The sequence below is a fragment of the Cetorhinus maximus genome, chromosome 9 (genome assembly GCF_964194155.1).
Source record: "Cetorhinus maximus chromosome 9, sCetMax3.hap1.1, whole genome shotgun sequence".
Lineage (NCBI taxonomy): Eukaryota > Metazoa > Chordata > Chondrichthyes > Lamniformes > Cetorhinidae > Cetorhinus > Cetorhinus maximus.
The window spans coordinates 103,523,000-103,541,029 of record NC_135887.1 but is presented as its reverse complement, the minus strand read 5'-3'; the positions used below and the strand labels follow the sequence as shown (position 1 = coordinate 103,541,029).

General features: G+C 45.2%; 1 protein-coding gene across 2 annotated transcripts in view; it reads left to right on the top strand.

Moving 5' to 3' along the window:
- The first annotated feature begins 591 nt into the window (after window positions 1–591).
- The window catches only part of tub (TUB bipartite transcription factor), a 275,702-nt gene continuing 258,263 nt past the window's right edge, over window positions 592–18,030 (top strand). The window contains exon 1 of one of the 2 annotated variants that reach the window (XM_078549225.1): window positions 592–738. In XM_078549225.1, coding sequence (XP_078405351.1) covers window positions 719–738 — 20 coding nt within the window. In that variant the 5' untranslated portion in view covers window positions 592–718. The remainder of the gene's footprint in view (window positions 739–18,030) is intronic. The other variant, XM_078549224.1, reaches the window with a different exon arrangement.

Below are 18,030 nucleotides of genomic sequence, written 5' to 3'. Positions count from 1 at the left end.
TTTCTGAACCCCCTTTAGAATTGCACCATTTTAAAATTATTGCCGCCCTCGTTCTCCCAACCAAAATGTATCACTTTGCACTTTTCTGCATCGAACTTCATCTGCCATGTGTCCATACATTCCATCAGCCTGCCTATGTCCTCTTGAAGTCTAACATATCCTCTTCATATCCTCATATCTTCACTATCCTCATAGTTCACAATACTTCCAAGATTTCTGTCATTTACAAATTTTGAAATTGTGCTCTGTAAACCCAAGTCTAGGTCATAGACCAAGAAAAGCAGTGCTTCTTGTACTGGCCCTTTGGGAACCCTTCCTCCATTCTGAGAAACAACCATTCACCACTACTCTCTGTTTCCTGTCCCTCAGCAGGCTTTGTCTCCATGCTGCCTTTTATTTGGCAATTTCTCTGCTTAATATATGTTTTGACATTGTTAAATATTAAATGAATTTATGTAATACCGAATTCTTTCAGTGCATTTCTGGCAAACTAGACCTTCCCACTCACTGACCTATTCTTGGCAATGTTGACTGTTACGGTTTTGCACTCAGCCTTGAGCCTAATAGCAGTGTTTAGAAACTGTTCAGCCTGAATGTATCAGGATTACCCTTCATTTTAGTACGCCTCAGCAAGCAGCAGGAAGCAGAAATCCAGCAGAGAGGGTCATTGTTATTGCAGTGCCTGGGGATTGTGTCCACCTTGTAAACATTTGCTGAAATGAGGGAAAGTAACTATCGGTAAGAGTTATTTCAGCTCTTTTATACTTTCACTTTCCTTTGTCCCACTGTCTGAGTGCTGTTTGCATTTTGTATATTGTACAGACAGAAAATTACAGACTGAGTGATGTGTTTTGTAACAGCTGGGTGCTGTTTCCAGGATAGTAGCTTTTTTTGTACCACAGTAATTTTAGTTGTGGGCTGTAATGACACTGCAGAAGCTGAATTTGTAAAGATCAGTAGAAAGAGAAATTTTCAGGATAAATTGAAGCTTTAAATGGATTAGAGTGTGCTTTTGGTAGATTGAATTATAATGGTTCTAATGCACTGGATTTGAATGGCTCTAAAGCACTGGATTTGAATGGCTTTCATGCACTGGATTGGAATGGCTCTCATGCACTGGATTGGAATGGCTCTCATGCACTGGATTGGAATGGCTCTCATGCACTGGATTGGAATGGCTCTAACGCACTGGATTGGAATGGCTCTCATGCACTGGATTGGAATGGCTCTCATGCACTGGATTGGAATGGCTCTCATGCACTGGATTGGAGTGGCTCTCATGCACTGGGTTGGAATGGTCCTGGGGCATTGGATTAGAATGGTTCTAGGGCACTGGATTGGAATATTTCTGGTGTATTTGATTGGAATCATTCCAGTAGATTGAATTGGGAATTTCTAGTAGACTCGATGGGGTGTTTTACTATGTTAAAAGTGTGATATAAATACAAGTTGTTGTTGTAGTCATGGACTCAACTAGAATAGTTTCTGCCCTTGTACGATGGAGCCTTATCTTTTATCCATAAAACATATTTGTTTATTCACTTGTGGGAATGGGGTTGTCAGAAATTATAACATTTGCTGCTGGTAAAACACATGATCGTGGATCAGACTGCCCAATTTCTGATTCGATTGAAATCAGGTTTAACCGAGCAGCTGACCTGATATCACCTATATTACCAAAATCATCCAATCACAGAATCAAATTGGTCAGCCTAGGATGCTGCATATTGCTTTAACAGTGCTATCAACATAAATTGAAGTTGTTTCCAATGTAAGCGCTCTGTTCTGGTGCTGCTGCTGAGTTGTTGTAGTTGAATGGGAAAAATAAAAATCATGCAACGCTTTCCACAAAAGTAAGGTCAGCCAATTTGTAATTTTGCTGCCCTAGTATTCAGTTATTGTATAATTGGGATGAATGTACCGTTATCACCCTACAAGGAAACATAATTGTATTGTGAAAGAACTTCAAAGTGACTCATTTAAGTGGAAAAGCAGCTTTCATTTTGAGAGCTCGTATAAAACTGGAGTAGAGTTACTTATTGACTAATCTTCATCAACATGACATAACACAACCACTATTAACATACACTGCAGGCATGCTTTTTGTTAAAATAAATTTGGATATAATCTATATTCCAGTGTAAGGAACAAAAAAACACATTACTCAAACCTATATATGTTTAAAGCAATTTTGAGTTCTTTTCCTAACCAAAGCATGCGGGTATAAAATAGTTTAATCCAAAATGTTTGCACCAAGGGTATATTTTAAAAATTTTTCTTCTTGATTCTGATTGGAAATGCACTTTTATGTGAAAGGCACTATGTGATGTAAATTTATTCTTCTTATCTTTTGCCTGGCTACTTTATAGTCCTTTGATCTGAACAATTACTTCAATAACTTCAGACTTTAGCTCATTTATCTTTCAATTTATAATGCTGGAAGATTTGAACTAACTAAAGTGCGGGAACTTTGGGAGAGCGCTTTAATCCATTTTCACCTCCAGGTTAGAACTTTCCTAATCGTTTTTGCTGCCTTGTGCTTCACACAGCGCACTCACCCAATAGAAGAGCCTTGTCCATTACACACTGAAGCGTCATTCCATTTACAGCAGAATGACAGGCTGAAGTGAGTACTTTCAAGTCAAGTCTACAAGTCATGTCCATGTGGGGTTGCTCTTCCCCAACCAAGACCATCAAACTCAACACAGATGAGTGACGGGGTCTGCAGCCTTCCTGGTAAAAATGCTTCAGTATCACTCCACACTGCACATCACATTAAACCAATAACAACATTCCACACATAGAGGCTGGATTTTCTTCTTCGGGGCTAGTAGCGGGAGTTGAGAAATTACCCGGTTCAGCGCGGCTGCTTTGGGAGAAAATGCCGGCAAAGGCAGGATTTTCATTGCATGGGAGCAGGCGCGGGCTACAGTCGGGTCAGCTAACCCCGGAAAGAGTTCAGAGGCAACCGCAGGGGCTGCTGGGTGCCGAGGCGGCCTGTGGGAAAGGGCTGTCTCGATGTTGTGGGACTTCATTCCAGTTATAATAAATACAGTAAGGCCCTCAAGGCCTCACTATTAACACCCCCACACACTCCTCATACCCCATCTCATGCCCCCCCACCCACCCGCATGCCCCCTCATACCCCCCATGCCAAGCTGTGCCTCCCACCCATGGCCCCTCATTTCCCCCGTACCAAGTTATGGTACTTCATGCCCATTCATCCACTCTATAGAACCAACAAACCTTGTTGGTTTTACTATACCTTATAGTGACCATAGGATATGTTAAAAAACTTTAAAATACAGTAATTCATTCATAACTTCCCACTTTCTTAAAAAAAAGCTCCTTTCACTACAGGTAAATTAAAGTGTCAATCATCCTGACCCTTTAAACTATCAGTATCAGTAGCTACAAGCAGTTGAAACCTTTCTATCTTGGGTAAATAAACATTGTGTAATTGACAGAGGAGATCAGAGTGCCTGGGCTTTTAGCCAAGCCTCATTGTGTATTCTTGGCTGAGAATCCAGGCATCCATTTGATTGTTGAAACAGCTGAGCCCCAGTGAAAACATTACTTGATTGACAGCTCTGGCTCTCTGGTCTCTTCTGTCAATTGTGACAATATTAGAAATGCAGGTCCCTTTAAGAGCAAGCCAGACCAGCTTCAGAGTGAATTGAGCGCAGGTGATGCTCATTGAAGCCTGTTCTTAAGAACTAGGTTTTTCCCCCGTAAGGGGGTTTTTGCTTCTGGACAGGGAAAGGATCCAGAAGAGAAGTGTGGAATCTGGTATTTGTACTGAACTATAGAATAACAATAAAACAGTTGTGATTCACTGAATGTTTTCTGTCGCCTGACCTAGTAATTGGATATCCACCTATTAGACAAATTGTACAATGTTTATTTACACAAGGTAAAGAGGTTTCAATACACAGTTCCTGCTACTGATACTTTAAAGGGTCTGGATGATTGACATCTTTGTTGGCTTGCAGTGAAAGGAGATTTTTTTTTAATAAAGTGGAAAATTATGAATGAATGCTTTTTTAAAACAGATCCTATCGTTACTATAGCGTGCATTGGTTCTATACAGTGAGTGACTGGGTATGGAAGTACCATAGCTTGGCATGGGGTATGAGAGGCCATGGAGGGTGAGTAGGGGAGCATGAGGGGGCATAGCTAAGAGCTTTTGAATTATCTTTTAAAAGGTTCCCTCATCCAGACTATGGTTCACATTGCCTCTGAGATGCCATAAACTACGAGTCCTTTAAAGGTTGGCCTGATTCCATGAAAATTGCGGAGGACCAGGACATGCCTATCCCCACAATGGAGCTGGCCAGGTTGGGCATTCAGGGTGCAGGCCCGCAACCTGAACCAGCCTGCACTCTTAAACGGCATTGTCAAAGATCAGAAACCCCAGGAATGGGGTCGGGAGTCCCATAATCATGTCCCAGCCACCATGCTCGCCCCACCATGAAACCAGCCCAACTCCATGAAAATCCAGCCCATATTCTCTGCAATAACAGCCTTTGACAGTCAATTTGCAACTGGGAGTGGACGCACAGATATCACAAATAGCACTGACTTGCCCTCCCTGCAGCTCAATACAGTAAAGTAAGCTGCTAGCTCTCACTATTTAAGCTCACAAGTGAAGACTGGCCACTCAAGTTAGGCACAAGAAGTCTTCTGGCAATATTTCAGGTCTGAAATAGAGAAACAGAATTGGGGGTTAGGGGATGGGGGTTGAGGAGGAGTATGAGTTGGGTCGTATTTTGGTGTTAAGGGGGTTGAGTTTTACGTCCTGTGTTTTTCTTGAACCATTGCCTATTGCCTATTGTTTCAGTGGTGGAAAACTATTCAAAACACTTTTGAGTTTGGGGGTCATGTCCTGGAAGCTGCTTGACCATATATGTTCATTAACTTCAAGAACTGCTTTTGCTAATTATCCAGTCTGAGGTAGTTGGTAGAATATTCATTTGGAGATCTTTTGAAGTTGGCAGAACTCAATCATACAAATGCCACAATTGAGATCCTGTCCTGCAGGACTGAATATTGGTTAAAAAACTAATAACGACCGTGTTCTGACCCAGGAGTAGGATCATCAATTCTGGTTGTACTTACTCCTGAAGGCGTCTTCACATGATTTCCTGACTCCAAAATGGCCACACCCACATCCTCGCCAGCAATCATCTAACATGTTCATTCTCTTGGTAAACTGCCTTCCTATCCAATCAGAGAGGAGACAGCTTCTTGAATGATTCTTGACTGTTAGTCAATTAGCCAAGTGCTGTAACCTGCAGGGCTATGGACCAAATGCTGGAAAGTGGGATTAGGCTGGCTGGCTTGTTTTTTCCGGCCGGCGCAAGCATGATGGGCCTAATGATCTCTTTCTGCATTGTAAACTTTCTATGATTCTAAATAGCATTGAAATAAAAATACACAATTTTTTTTATTCCTCTGTGATTTTTTTTCCCTTTGGTTATACACAGCAGCGACCTGGAGTTAAGTCATTAACAATCCTGGAGGGTTGACAACCCTACTTAAAGTAATAAAATAGAGATGTTGATTTATAAACTTTCAATTTAAAATGCCATTGCAGACCAAGTCTCTGGCTCTACTGTTTAAGGAGTAATCCTGATAATGAACTCTGGCTGGCTTCCAAAATCCAGTGATGTGTGACATTCAAATGTTTTTACCTGCATGAGGAAACATCAGAATCTTACTGGGGAATATAAATGTTCAGTCGCCTCTGGCATGGAAAATGCTATTAAGTGAGTATCTTTGATGGCTTTCATGTACTTTTGAGAAAGGTCCCCAGGATGGCTTTAACCCAGGCATGCATTAGATGAAGTTACACTCACGCATGAGCTGTAGAACATACAAAAATATCATCTCAGCTCATTGAAGTTTCCAGGAATTTGAGGATTAATGTAGAACAAGGTAAACCATCAATGAGAAGAATGAAATTGAATCAATGAGAGCCTCAACTGAATGGATTGTTTCCATTTTGTGAATATATCTGTCCTGAACACAAGATAAACTTTTACTGTTGTGCCTTTTATTTCATTTTCTTGACCAGTACTTTTCTGGCCCAATGGTGAAGGAAGCATTGCTGGGCCTAGTTCTGAGAAATGAGGTGGGTCAAAAGGACCAAGTGTCAGGAGGAGAACATTTAGGGACCAATGTCATAGTATCATAAGGCGTTCATTAGCGATGGAAAAAGACAAGGAGCAATCTAGAGTAAAATACTTAATTGGAGGAGGGGGCAATTTCAGATGGGTTGAGAACAAATTTCCCCCGGGTAAACTGGAGCGAAATATTGGCAGTAAAAACAGTAAGGAAACAATGAGCTGCCTTTAAAGGGGAGATAGATTGGGTACAGTTGAGGTACATTCCAGGGAGGGGAAATGTACAGCAAACAAAGCCAGAACCTGCTGCATGATGAAGCAGAACAGGGGTATATATGACAGGTTGATATCACAAGTGAGAGCCAGGCTGAATGAAGAAAATTCAGAGGGGACAAAGTTCAAATTGGAGACAAGCAGTCAGGGAGAGTGTGGAAAAAGCAGAGGATGAAAGAAATGACCAGATGGCGGAAAAGAGAGCTCATGGAAGGACAAAAACATCAGTTGACCTCAGGTCATGCTATTCATCTGTGCCAGCTGTGGAAAGGACTGCCACTCACGAATTGTCCTCTAAAGCCACAACGGACGATGTTCAGTACAGAAGAGACATACACCCTGGGCACAGTCCATCATCTCCTGAGACAGATGGATGCCATTACTGCTATTACAGATGAGAGCCAGACTGAATGAAGAAAGTTCATAGGGGAAATGAAAAAGAAGATAAGAGAGGCCAAGAGAGAGCGTATGAGAAAAGACTGGCGGCTAATATAAAAGAGATACAAAAGTCTTTCATGGGCATACAAATAGTAAAATGGTATTAAGAGAAGGGTTGGAGCTGAACAGGGATCTAAAAAACGGATCTGTTCATGGAAGCAGAGGGCACGGCTGAAGTGCAAAATGAGGACTTTGCATCTGTCTTTACCAAGGTCGAGGATGATGCTAGTGTCATATTGAATGAAGAGTTAGTTGAGATACTGGATAGGCTAAAAATTCACAAAGAAGGAGATATTAGAAAGGTTGGCTACTTAAAGGTGACAAGACCCCAGGACTAGATGGGTTGCATCCGAGTATACTGAAAGAAGTAAGGGTTGAAATTGCAGAGATATTGGCCATAATCTTCCCATCTTCTTTAGATACAGGGTGGTGTCAGAGGGCTGGAGACTTGCATATGTTACACCCTTATTCAAAACAATAATCTGGGACAAAATTTAACAGTCACTTGGACAAGTGTAGATTAATTAAGGAAAGCCAGAACAGATTTGTTAAAGGCAAATGGTGTTTCACCATGTTTTCTGGTGAGGTAACACCAAGAGTTGATCAGAGTATTGTGGTCTAAATGGAATTCTAAAAGGGGTTTGACAAAGTGCCATGTAATAGGCTTGACAGCAAAGTTGAAGCCCATGAAATGAAAGGGAGAGTGGCAACATGGATACCAAGTTTGGGTGAGTGACAGGAAACAGGAAGTAATGGTGAATGGTTCTTTTTCAGAGTGGTGGAAGGTAATCAGTGGGTCAGTACGAGGACCGCTGCGTTCCTTAATATATATTAATGATTGGACTTGGGCGCATAGGACACAATTTCAAAATTTGCAGATGGCAGAAAGCTTGGAAGCATTGTGAACTGTGAGGAGGAGAGTGATAGACTTCAAGAGGACATAGACAGGCTCATGGAATTGGCGGACACATGGCAGATGGAATTTAATGCAGAGAAGTGTGAAGTGACATAATTTGGTAGAAGAACAAGGCGAGGCAATATAATTTAAAAGGCATAATTCTAAAGGGGGTTCAGGAACAGAGAGATCTGGGGGGTATATGTGCACAAATTATTGACAATGGCAGGGCAGGTCAAGGAAGTTGTTAGAAAACTATATGGGATCCTGGGCTTTGTAAGTAGGGGCATAGAGTCCAAAAGCAAGGAAGTTATGATGAACCTTTATAAAACACTGGTTCAGCCTGAACTGGAGTATTGTGTCCAATTCTGGGCACCACACTTTTGGAAGATGCAAAGGCAGCAAAGAGGGTACAGAAAAGATTTAGGAGAATGGTTCCAAGGATGAGGGATTTCAGTTTGGTGGATAGATTGGGGAAGTTGGGATTGTTCTCTTGAGAGAGAGAAGGCTGGGATGAGACTGGTTTTCAAAATCATGAGGGGCTTGGACAAAGTAGATATAGAAAAACTGTTCCTATTGGCAGAAGGACCAAGAACCAGTTGTTGGCAGAACAACTGAGGTTGGTGGGGAATAAAAGTTATCACTCAGTGCACACACCTGAGAATCTCTCAGCTGCAGCAGGGAATCTCTTACTCTTTAGAATTTTGATATTCTTATCATCATAGTTTGTGTTTTGTGTCATCAGATTTGAATCATGGAGAAGAGGAACAGTACTTCAGTGCAATTTCAGGCCTGACAGCGGCATGCCTCTCATTCTGGTGCACAAAGCTAGCAAGCTGCAGATTCAATGGTGACTGCTACTGGTTTAGAAACAGGACACTTTGACAAAGAATAGCAACCATTCCATCCTTATATTAGAAATAGACCATGCCCTTTATTATCACAAAGCTATTTAGTGCAGAATCAAGCTCTATGCTTATTTAATGTGAGAAGCAATCCAGCATGCGTTGCAGCATAAGACAGGGAGATGTAAAGGACTCGTATAATAATTCCGCATTCCAGTGGCCCAGAATTGTGAATGAGTATTTTACTCTCCTCTGTAAGGAGTATTTGCAGTATGTTGCAGAGGAGTTAGCAGCTGGAGGCAGCAGTGCCATGGTCTTTACTTTCATTCAGTGACTTTTGCAAGGCTGGGTGACAAGGCTAGATGACTTCACTCAGCAATGTACAAGAGAAATGTGCTTCAACCAACATTATTAAAAAGATATTATTTATTCATTATCTCATTGTTTTTTGTTGAACCATACTGTATGCAAACTGGCTGCTGTGTTTCCTACATTACAACATTACACTTCAAAATTTGACTAGTAAGTACTTACATCCTGAGATCATGAAAGACAGGGTTGAATTTTCCCAGAATTGCACTAAATGCGGTAGCGGGCGGGTAAAATGGAGTCCTATCCACCGATGAAAATGGCGGGTTTTCACATCGTATCCAAGCCCACCTCATTATTTATTCATTCCAGCGAAATTAGCCATTTCCATGGCGGGTGGGCTCTCATTCGCCCGCTCGCCATCACCCGCTGTTGCATCACGCCGGCAGCCACCAGCAAAGTGCTCATTGCCACCAGCTCACTGCCACTGCCTAGGAGACATGGCCAGCAAAGGCAAAAAAACTGCAGCCCCCTGCTTCAACGACGGGTTCCTCAAGCGACTGCTGGATGCCATGGAGGCCTGCCGGGATGTGCTGCACTCCAACTACGGCCGCAAGATGGGTAGCAATGTCACCAACCCAGCTTGGGAGGCAGTGGCAGTGGTGGTCAGTGCCAACGCCCTTCAGAAGAGGACAGCCACCCAGTGCTGCAAAAGGATGAATGATCTCCTCTGTTCCGCCAGGGTAATTCACTCTTTTCACCATTCCCAACTCTCACATTCACAAACCCATCACACACCCACAGGGCCCTCACTCACTGCCAGTGCAAGGGACATCACCATTCACTCTTTTACACACACCATCAATGTCCTCATCCTGTCCATGGGACCACTCACCACCCACACTGGCCAGGCATGCTTAAAATCTGGCCTGGCAGGCGTCCTGATGCACTCTCCCTATCTCTATCCATGCAGGACAAACTGGCTCACAACAGGAGGGAAAGGTCGCAGACAGTTGGAGGGATGCCGGAATTCAAAGTCCGGACAGAATTTGAAAAGCCATCCAGCTGGCCAGCGATGACCGGGACCGGTCCTGTGCTGACGGTGAGGTCAATGCTGCTCTACCAAGTGAGGATCCAGCAGTGCAACATCCATCAGACAACCATGCTGTGAGTGATGTGTCCTCTTTCACAGGCCACTGCCATACACTAATTATCTCCCCTTGCTTTCACAGGCACATCTGGGAAGCAGCAGATGGAGTCCACGACCCAGAGCCTCCAAGCAAGCTTCAAAGAAACCTCTGAAGAGGAATCTGAAGGCACACTCCCTGAAGTCCCATCACAGAGCTCACCCATACCCTCCACCAGCGCAGAGACACATGCCTCGGTGGGTCCAAGCTTTACAGTGGCCTCGGGACCACAACCTGGTGAGCACATCACACTGTCTGATCCACAGCAGGCGGAGGCAGGGACTTCCCAGGTCCCTGGCACTCGGAGGACTGCTGGAGGCCAGAACGTTGCTGAGTCCGAGTCAGATGACGAGCCTCTGGACTCAGTCGTGTCACAGTTGCTGAGGCTGCAAAGGCAAGCTCGGGAACATCAGGAAGGGATGTCCGCTGCACTCCTCAGATTGCAAGGCATGATGGGGGAGTCTGTCCGCCTTCAGGCTGAGGTGATAGCGCTGGCATTGCAATGCACCGAGGTCAACACTGATGGGATGGCGGCCGCCATGGAAACCTTGGTCCAGGACCTTACTCCTGCACTGCTGCGTGGACTTAACTCCATCACTGATGCCATAGTTGGCCTCCAACAGTTTTTATGTGAGAGGGGTGCTGGGCAGCTTGATCTCACTCTAGCCCTTCCATTCATGGAGTCAGCCAGGGGCCCTTGGGCACCCATAGGGAGGAGAATCAGCAGGGGCACGCTCTGGGGCCATCCACCCAGGTGTCTCTGGGAGTGACCGGCCCATCTGACTCGACCTGTGACCTCCGCAGATCCAGCTTCACAGGCTGAGGAGGGTGCCACTGCTACACAGCAGGACCCCGAAAGCAGGCTGGGGCCCTCCAAGTCTCGGCCCTCCAGAGGATGCCCGCCAAAGTCATCATGGACAGGGCAACACAGTCGGCAGGCTGCCTCCAACTCTGCTGTGGATGTCCAGAGAGCACCAAGACATAGTGGCAGGGTTAGGACAATTAAGGAGATTTAGTTGCACAGCCTGGGCATGGGTGTTAATCACTTGTACATAATGTTCACTATTCTCAATAAACTCGTGGGATTGTCTCCCTATCTATGGCTCCTTGTTCTGATGAGCAGTGTTCTTGTCACTTTGAAACCTTTCAGCACAAGATAAAAGGCAGGTGTCTCAGTCCAGGGCCTCTCCCCTGTGTTCTGTGCAGCCTTCAGACCACAGTGATGGTCCAGCCTCTCACTCCCTGGAAACATTACTGATGCCTGCACCTCGGCATTGCTGCCAGGATGTAGTGGGCAGGCAGCACAGAACTCTCTCATACTCTCTGTGTCCTTTCAGTACCTTTAAGGTGGGGCTGGCCCCCATCACACAAGCATCTGTGACCAGTGATGTTGTGCACCAGCTCCTGAAGGGCTGAGGTGCTGAAAGCGGACACAGCATCAGATGCATCTAAAGTTTCATGGCTGTGTTTCTGAGATGGCCCTGATCATGGAGCATAAGCGAGCTGCCCTCGGCCAGACAGGAGTCAAACATTCTCAGAGACTGTGTGAAGATTTATGGAGTGTCCTCAATGCATGTGGTCATCATTCTCCTGTGATCTAGTGACTATTAGGGTCTCCACTGCATCTCCATGAGCATTCTAACAGAGGGTATCGGCGCTGAGATAAGCCAGACTGGAGTCAAACATTCACAAATGCGATGTGAGGATCAACGGGGACACCTCACTGTATGTCATCATCATCCTCCACAAATCTGGCAGCTATGAGGGACTCCTGAGTGCACCTTCCTCGTCTAGCCAGTGCGAGAGCCTCATCTCCATCTTCATCACCACTGAGGATCCCCTCACCCTAATCCCCGTCAGCATCCTCCTCATCGGAGGAGACGTGCAGCTCCTCCATCTCCTCCTCAGCCAGCTCCTCTCCTTGTTGCAGCGCCAGGTTGTAAATGGTACAGCAGACAATGATGATGTGTGACACCCTCTGTGGACTGTATTGCAGGGCTCCACCAGACCAGTTCAGGCACCGGAACCGCATCTTCAACATCCCGATGGTCTGCTCCACCAAGTTGTGAGCTGCTGTATGAGCCTCATTATAGCGTCGCTCTGCTGCAGTCTGAGGCCACCGCATGGGTGCCATCAGCCACAGCCTCTGCAGGTAGCCCTTGTTCCCAAGGAGCCTGTGGACCCAGGAAGACTGCAGGGATCTGTGAGCGATTCAGGATGTAGGCATTGTGCACACTCCCTGGAAACCGTGCGCATACCTGAAGGAAGCGTTTCTTGTGGTCGCACACCAGCTGCACATCCAGTGACTAGAAGCCCTTGCGGTTGATGTAGTTCACCGTGTGCAGCGACAGAGACCTGAGCACCACATGGGTGCAGTCAATCACACCCTACACCTGTGGGAATCCCGAGATCAGGGCGAATCCAATGGCCCTTGCATCCTGACTGTCCCGGTCCTTGGTGAAATGCACAAAGCTGTGTGCCATGGAGAAGATGGCATCTGTGACCTTATGGATGCATTTGTGGGTAGTGGATTGTGAAATCCAACAGAAATCACCTGTGGAGCCCTGAAAGGAGCCACTGGCATAGAAATTGAATGCCGCGGGTACTTTCACAGCCACTGGCAGTGGGTGCCCTCCATGTCCCCTTGGCGCCAAGTCTTGTAGTAAGTGGCAGATGTGAGCCACCAGGTCCCTAAACATGTGCAATCATCGATGACACTTGTTCTCAATCATTTGCAGGAATGGCAGGCAGCGTCTAGGGTATCACAGCTTGCTGTCACTCCTGGGCAGCGTGTGCAGGAGCCCCTGCTGCCCCTTCTTCATGAGGTTGCTACTCTTGCCTTTTCACGGCCAGGTGCCTCAGTCACTCTCTCCTCCATCTTCTATGGTCTCTGTAGGCCATCAGGCATACAGCTAGGTCACCAGGATCCATGATCCTGATGTGGTCCTCCTGCAGCATGAAAGAGAGAGAGAGGCGTGGTTATCATGGCTGTACTTAGCACCTTTCCTGGCCCTGTGTGACTGCCCCTTAATGCTTCCCGGAGAGTGCTGGTCACCCCTCGGATGGCCAGAGATGAATGCGCTGCATGGCTGCCCTGTCAACCTGCGACATGGGGGATACTGGTCCAAACCAGGATGCTGAGATTGCAAGGGGCTGTGAGCACCCCCAGCAGTGTCTGCTCCATGGCCAGTATTGGTGAGGTGATTGTACAGTGGGTGCTCTGCGGCCCAACAAAGTGGTGGTGGACTCGAAGACTGTGCCGGGGTGGCGGGATGGGGTGGCGGGGAGGGTGGGGGTAAGGTATGGTGCGCTCGGTGGCCCTTTGGTGCCTCCGTGTTGCCTGCATTGGCTGGGAGGCTAGGAACCTGACCCCAATCATATCACTGTGGCTGCGCCTGATCTGTCTTAGTTGCAGAGGGATGGTCAGTTTATACAGGTGTCCATAATGCGTGGCCGTTTCCCTCGCTTACCCTGCTCCCCACCTGTGCACGGGATGCAGCGCCAGGGCAGCACTTGACCCCCCCCACCTCCACCCCCTCATCAGCAGTCGCCTCCGAGGTTGGCCAGCAGTTGCCCCCGGCCACCCCACCCCTCAGCAGTCGCCTGTTTCCCCCCCCCCCCGGGCACCTCTGAGGCCGAAACAGCAGGTGAGCTGTGGAGAATGCTGCAGCTCACTAACCTCAGTTCCCCCAAAGTGAAGGCTTCCAAATGCACGTTGCCTGAGTGCTGTTGTGAAACACATCAATGTGCTTTCCCGCTGACGTGGACAGACGATAAGGCGGGGTTCCAAGAGCCTGGCGGGATGGCTTTTTAATAATATAATAATGTTATACAATTAGCTGCCTGCCGACCGATGGCGGGAAACGTGGCCCGCTGTCGGCAGGCTGAGCGGAAGATCACACCCTTCACACCCTTGTGAAGTGGGTCCCGCCATATTTTCCGTGCACCCCACCTATCACGCCTGCTGCCAGCGGGCTTGAAAAATTCAATGCAAGTTCTTTCTTACCTTATAGAGTTAAACACTTTCCAACATGCACTCTTTGAGACATCCAAGAGAACTTTGCAACAATCAGAAAGCTGGCTGAACAATTCATACTTTGAACTGATAAAATGTTGACACAAACTGGGATGCAGCCAAGAAGAAACAACGTCTTTGCCACAACTCCCCCGACTAAACCCACAGGTGGTGACATCGACACATTCCAGGATGAGGCACACATCTGCATTTATGAAAAACAAACTTTATTTTAAGAAGTTGAAGCAATCAGAGAAAATAATTAGAAGTAAACAATGTCCCGACTAAATCTCTGGCATGTGGTATTCGGCCCATGTACAACTTGAGAAATTTTCCACTGATGTATTTGACAACACAGTAGTTTTTAAATATTTTTCATGGATTAGCCCTTATACAACTAAATTAGCATATGTTCTTAGACAAATAAAATCAGGAACTTCCTCTGCAGCTCATATTATTCTTTAAAAACCCAGAAATCATCAGCTACTATCTGAATGGAAAACACTGCAGATGCTGAAGATCTGAAATAAAAGCAGAAAATGCTGGAAATACTCAGCAGGTCAGGCAGCATCTGTGGAGAGAAACAAAGGTAATGGTGGAATCTTCTGTTCTGGAGTTTAGGTTTGCTGGTGGGAAGTGGGAGTGATTTCTGCTGGGGGTGGGGATGGTGGTGAACAGCTAACCATGCGTGATCTTGTGCTGTTCAGCTCATCGAATATGTAAATATGTGAGGAGCTCGCCAATTCTTGCAGCAGGAGAAGGCAGGAAGTTCCACCCCCACTGTTACCTCACGGGGTCAAAGGCCCGGTCACCCTATTTAAAGGGCACCCAGAGAGCCTGCACTGTCCCTTCCACCTTTGCCCGGCTACTGCTCCACCCTTCTCCGCTAACCCTTCCTCCCTTGATCATCCTCCGTGCCACTTGCACTGCCACCACCCAGTCTCAAACATAGGCTGGCATTTACAGCTACTCCCCAAAGAGGACAATGCAGTGGCAGCTCACCGTTAATCATGAGTATGTATGACTTGCCAATGTGTGCAAAAGGGCTTCCTGACATTGTTCACTGTGAAGCTCAACCCACCTTTAACTTGCCTTTTAATTCCCGAGAACTTAATTGCTAAATTTCATCCCACTGTCGGGAAACTGATTTTTGGCCTCTTACCAAATTAAGCTCCCACGCCCGGCAAGCTTCCAGTTGCTGGTGACCTGGCAGTTTCCGCTCAATGTTTCTGGTCTATTCTTAGTTATATACTTAATTATTATTCATCTTAAGGTTTTTCCCTTTAAATTTGAGGGTGTCATTTTATTCGAGCCCACCTAGGGGCACCAGTTCGATGTAGGAGTTTCTATCTTTTATAAAATCCCCTGCTTCTAGCTCTTTGACCCACGAATTACAAGAAAACAAATTGCTCACTCAAAATGTTGTTATGCTTAATGGGGGTTAGTTTATTTGTACCACAACTACAAATTTAACTTGGACACAGATTTGAAATGGGTTATAGGAAAATTAAAATGGTTACAGAAAAGGATTACAGATTGAACAGATTCATCAGCACTTACCTAGTTTCTCAAGTCATGCTGATTGAATGTCAAGCTTAAAATTATGTTAAAAGGTCTTTTTTTCTGTCCTACAAAAGTCTGGCAAGAAGTAGAGCAATTTAGGGAACTAATCCCAGAGCTTATGCTTGCTTTGGCAACTGAGGGCATGGCCACCAATGATAGTGCAATTGACATCAGGGATGCTCAAGAAGCTAGAACTGGAAGAGTGCAGAGATCTCAGAAGGTTGGTGGGCTGTAGGTGATTACAGAGACAGAGGGACAGGGCTATCAATGGATATGAAAACAAAGATAAGAATTCTAAAATCATGGCATTGCCAGACCGCGAGCCAGTGTTAGTGAGCACGGGTGATAGAGGGACGAGACCTGATACAGGTAGGATATTGTGAGGGACTAAGACCTCACACTGTAAATATTTATAAAATATCTATAGATATGCATATTGCTCATTGCTATTAAAATTTTAAAACTGAACCAAGACCTTTAAAATGGCTGAGCCTACGTCTGTTTGTGACCCTTGAACGAAAGAAGCTACCTGGTAGTTTCGGGAAAACTCGCGCCTCGTTATCTCTGAGGAGCCACTAACCACCGTCTGTGGACTACACAGCTTAAATTCAAAGAGAGCTATACAAAGGCATTTAATAACCCAGGTTGGCCATAAGGAGATCGATTGGCTGCTAAGACAAAGGCCTTGCAACCTTCCTTTCAATTCCTAATGCTAAGACATTTAAAAGTCTTTGGAATCTGGACGATGAGTACACATCCTTTGTCAATGACCTGGTGGAGAGGTGGAAGTCATGTGAAATCAAATCATCTCTCTGTTTACGGATAGGTGGTGAGAGGAGAAATTAGTGCTGTTTAAATTAACTCCATCCTGTCCGTAACAATGTGGACAGCAGGGTTTTGGATGAACTCAGGTTTACAGAAGGTGCAAGATAAAATATCAAAAACTGCTAAAAATATCCACAATTCAGAGTTTCTGTCAGAGTTGACGTTGGAAATGGGGAGAACCATGTGGAAATTCTCCTCCATGAGAGCACACAAATTTTGATAGATTTAGGGTTAGGGAGTACAGGATTTTGCTTGTTTTGCTGATGCGTATTTAGTGTGCAAATTAAATTCCCTCTCTGTTTCAGAGAGGTTGTCATACCAGAATGGGACCAGCTCAGGGGAAAACCCCAGCATTTATATATGGAAAGCAGTGGAGTATAATGGAATCCATTTGCGTTCAGGAGAAAGGAAGGATAGTTGCAGCTACAGTTCCATTCAGTAAGAATCTATGGTAGTTTCAAGAACAAATTGGCTCCTGATAAGCAAGTTGGGAATTTTCCAGCAGCTAGTTTACATATTATTTGCATATGAGTGGGTGGACTCAGTAGAGATCTCTTGTCTTCCATCAGGACTTTCTGGGCAGTGTTGCCACTTCCGCGAACTTCGTTGTTTTGCTGTTTTCCATCATTGTGTTTTGAAAGCAGCTTTAAGGGTTCATTGGAAGATTTCCAGTCCCATTTTGCATTAATGTAGACAGAGGAAGTTTTATAAAAAAGCATCCTAGTCAAAAAGTAGAGAAAAGAAAGTCTATGAGCCTTGCGACATGATTCAATCATTAATTATTTGGTTCTGTATCACAGTCAGAATTGGATATTTGTTCAGATCTGAATGCTTCAGGAGCAAACAGTTGGAACTAATTATTTATTCAGTTTGAACATTGCTCTTGTGTGCTTTAGCACAATGCTTTTTGAAGCCCAATAGTGTGTCCAGAATTTGAGGATAACATGGGGGTAATAGGTAGCCTGAAGTAGATCCTGGTAATCTCTTAAATTTTAGGATTTTCCTTACTTTCCATCACAGTTTGGTTCACTCTTGCCATGAATAGTAGCTGACCATAGAAGAACATACTTTAGGAGAGAATTCCTGTATGGTTCTCCCAATCTCCTGTTATTACTTTAGCAGAAACTCAGGAGATAGAAAGTAAATTGTTGTCTTTAGCCCTTTATGCTGTTTCTGGGATTTCCATTGATCTTCCACTGAAGTGACAGCAGGTGTTCAGGAGAACCTTACCAAAATTCCAGGTATTTATACTTGCAAGAAAAATGTTTTCCAAATCCAACCTAAACTCCCCCATGTACTTGCATACACCTTGGGCATGCATGGGAAGATGTGATCCCCACAAGAAATGGAAACTTTACTAAATATCAGTAAGTCATGAAATGTGGAATGGTTCCAGTGAGGTCAAACTGTCACCTGATGGCGTAAACATGACAGGAAAACCTTCACTTATCTCCTCTCTTCTAAAGATGCTAACTTGTTCTTAGTAAGTTTTCACTGGCAATAACAACCCCTAGGTTCTAGCCAAAGTTACCAGTCTGCTTATGTGAGCACAAAC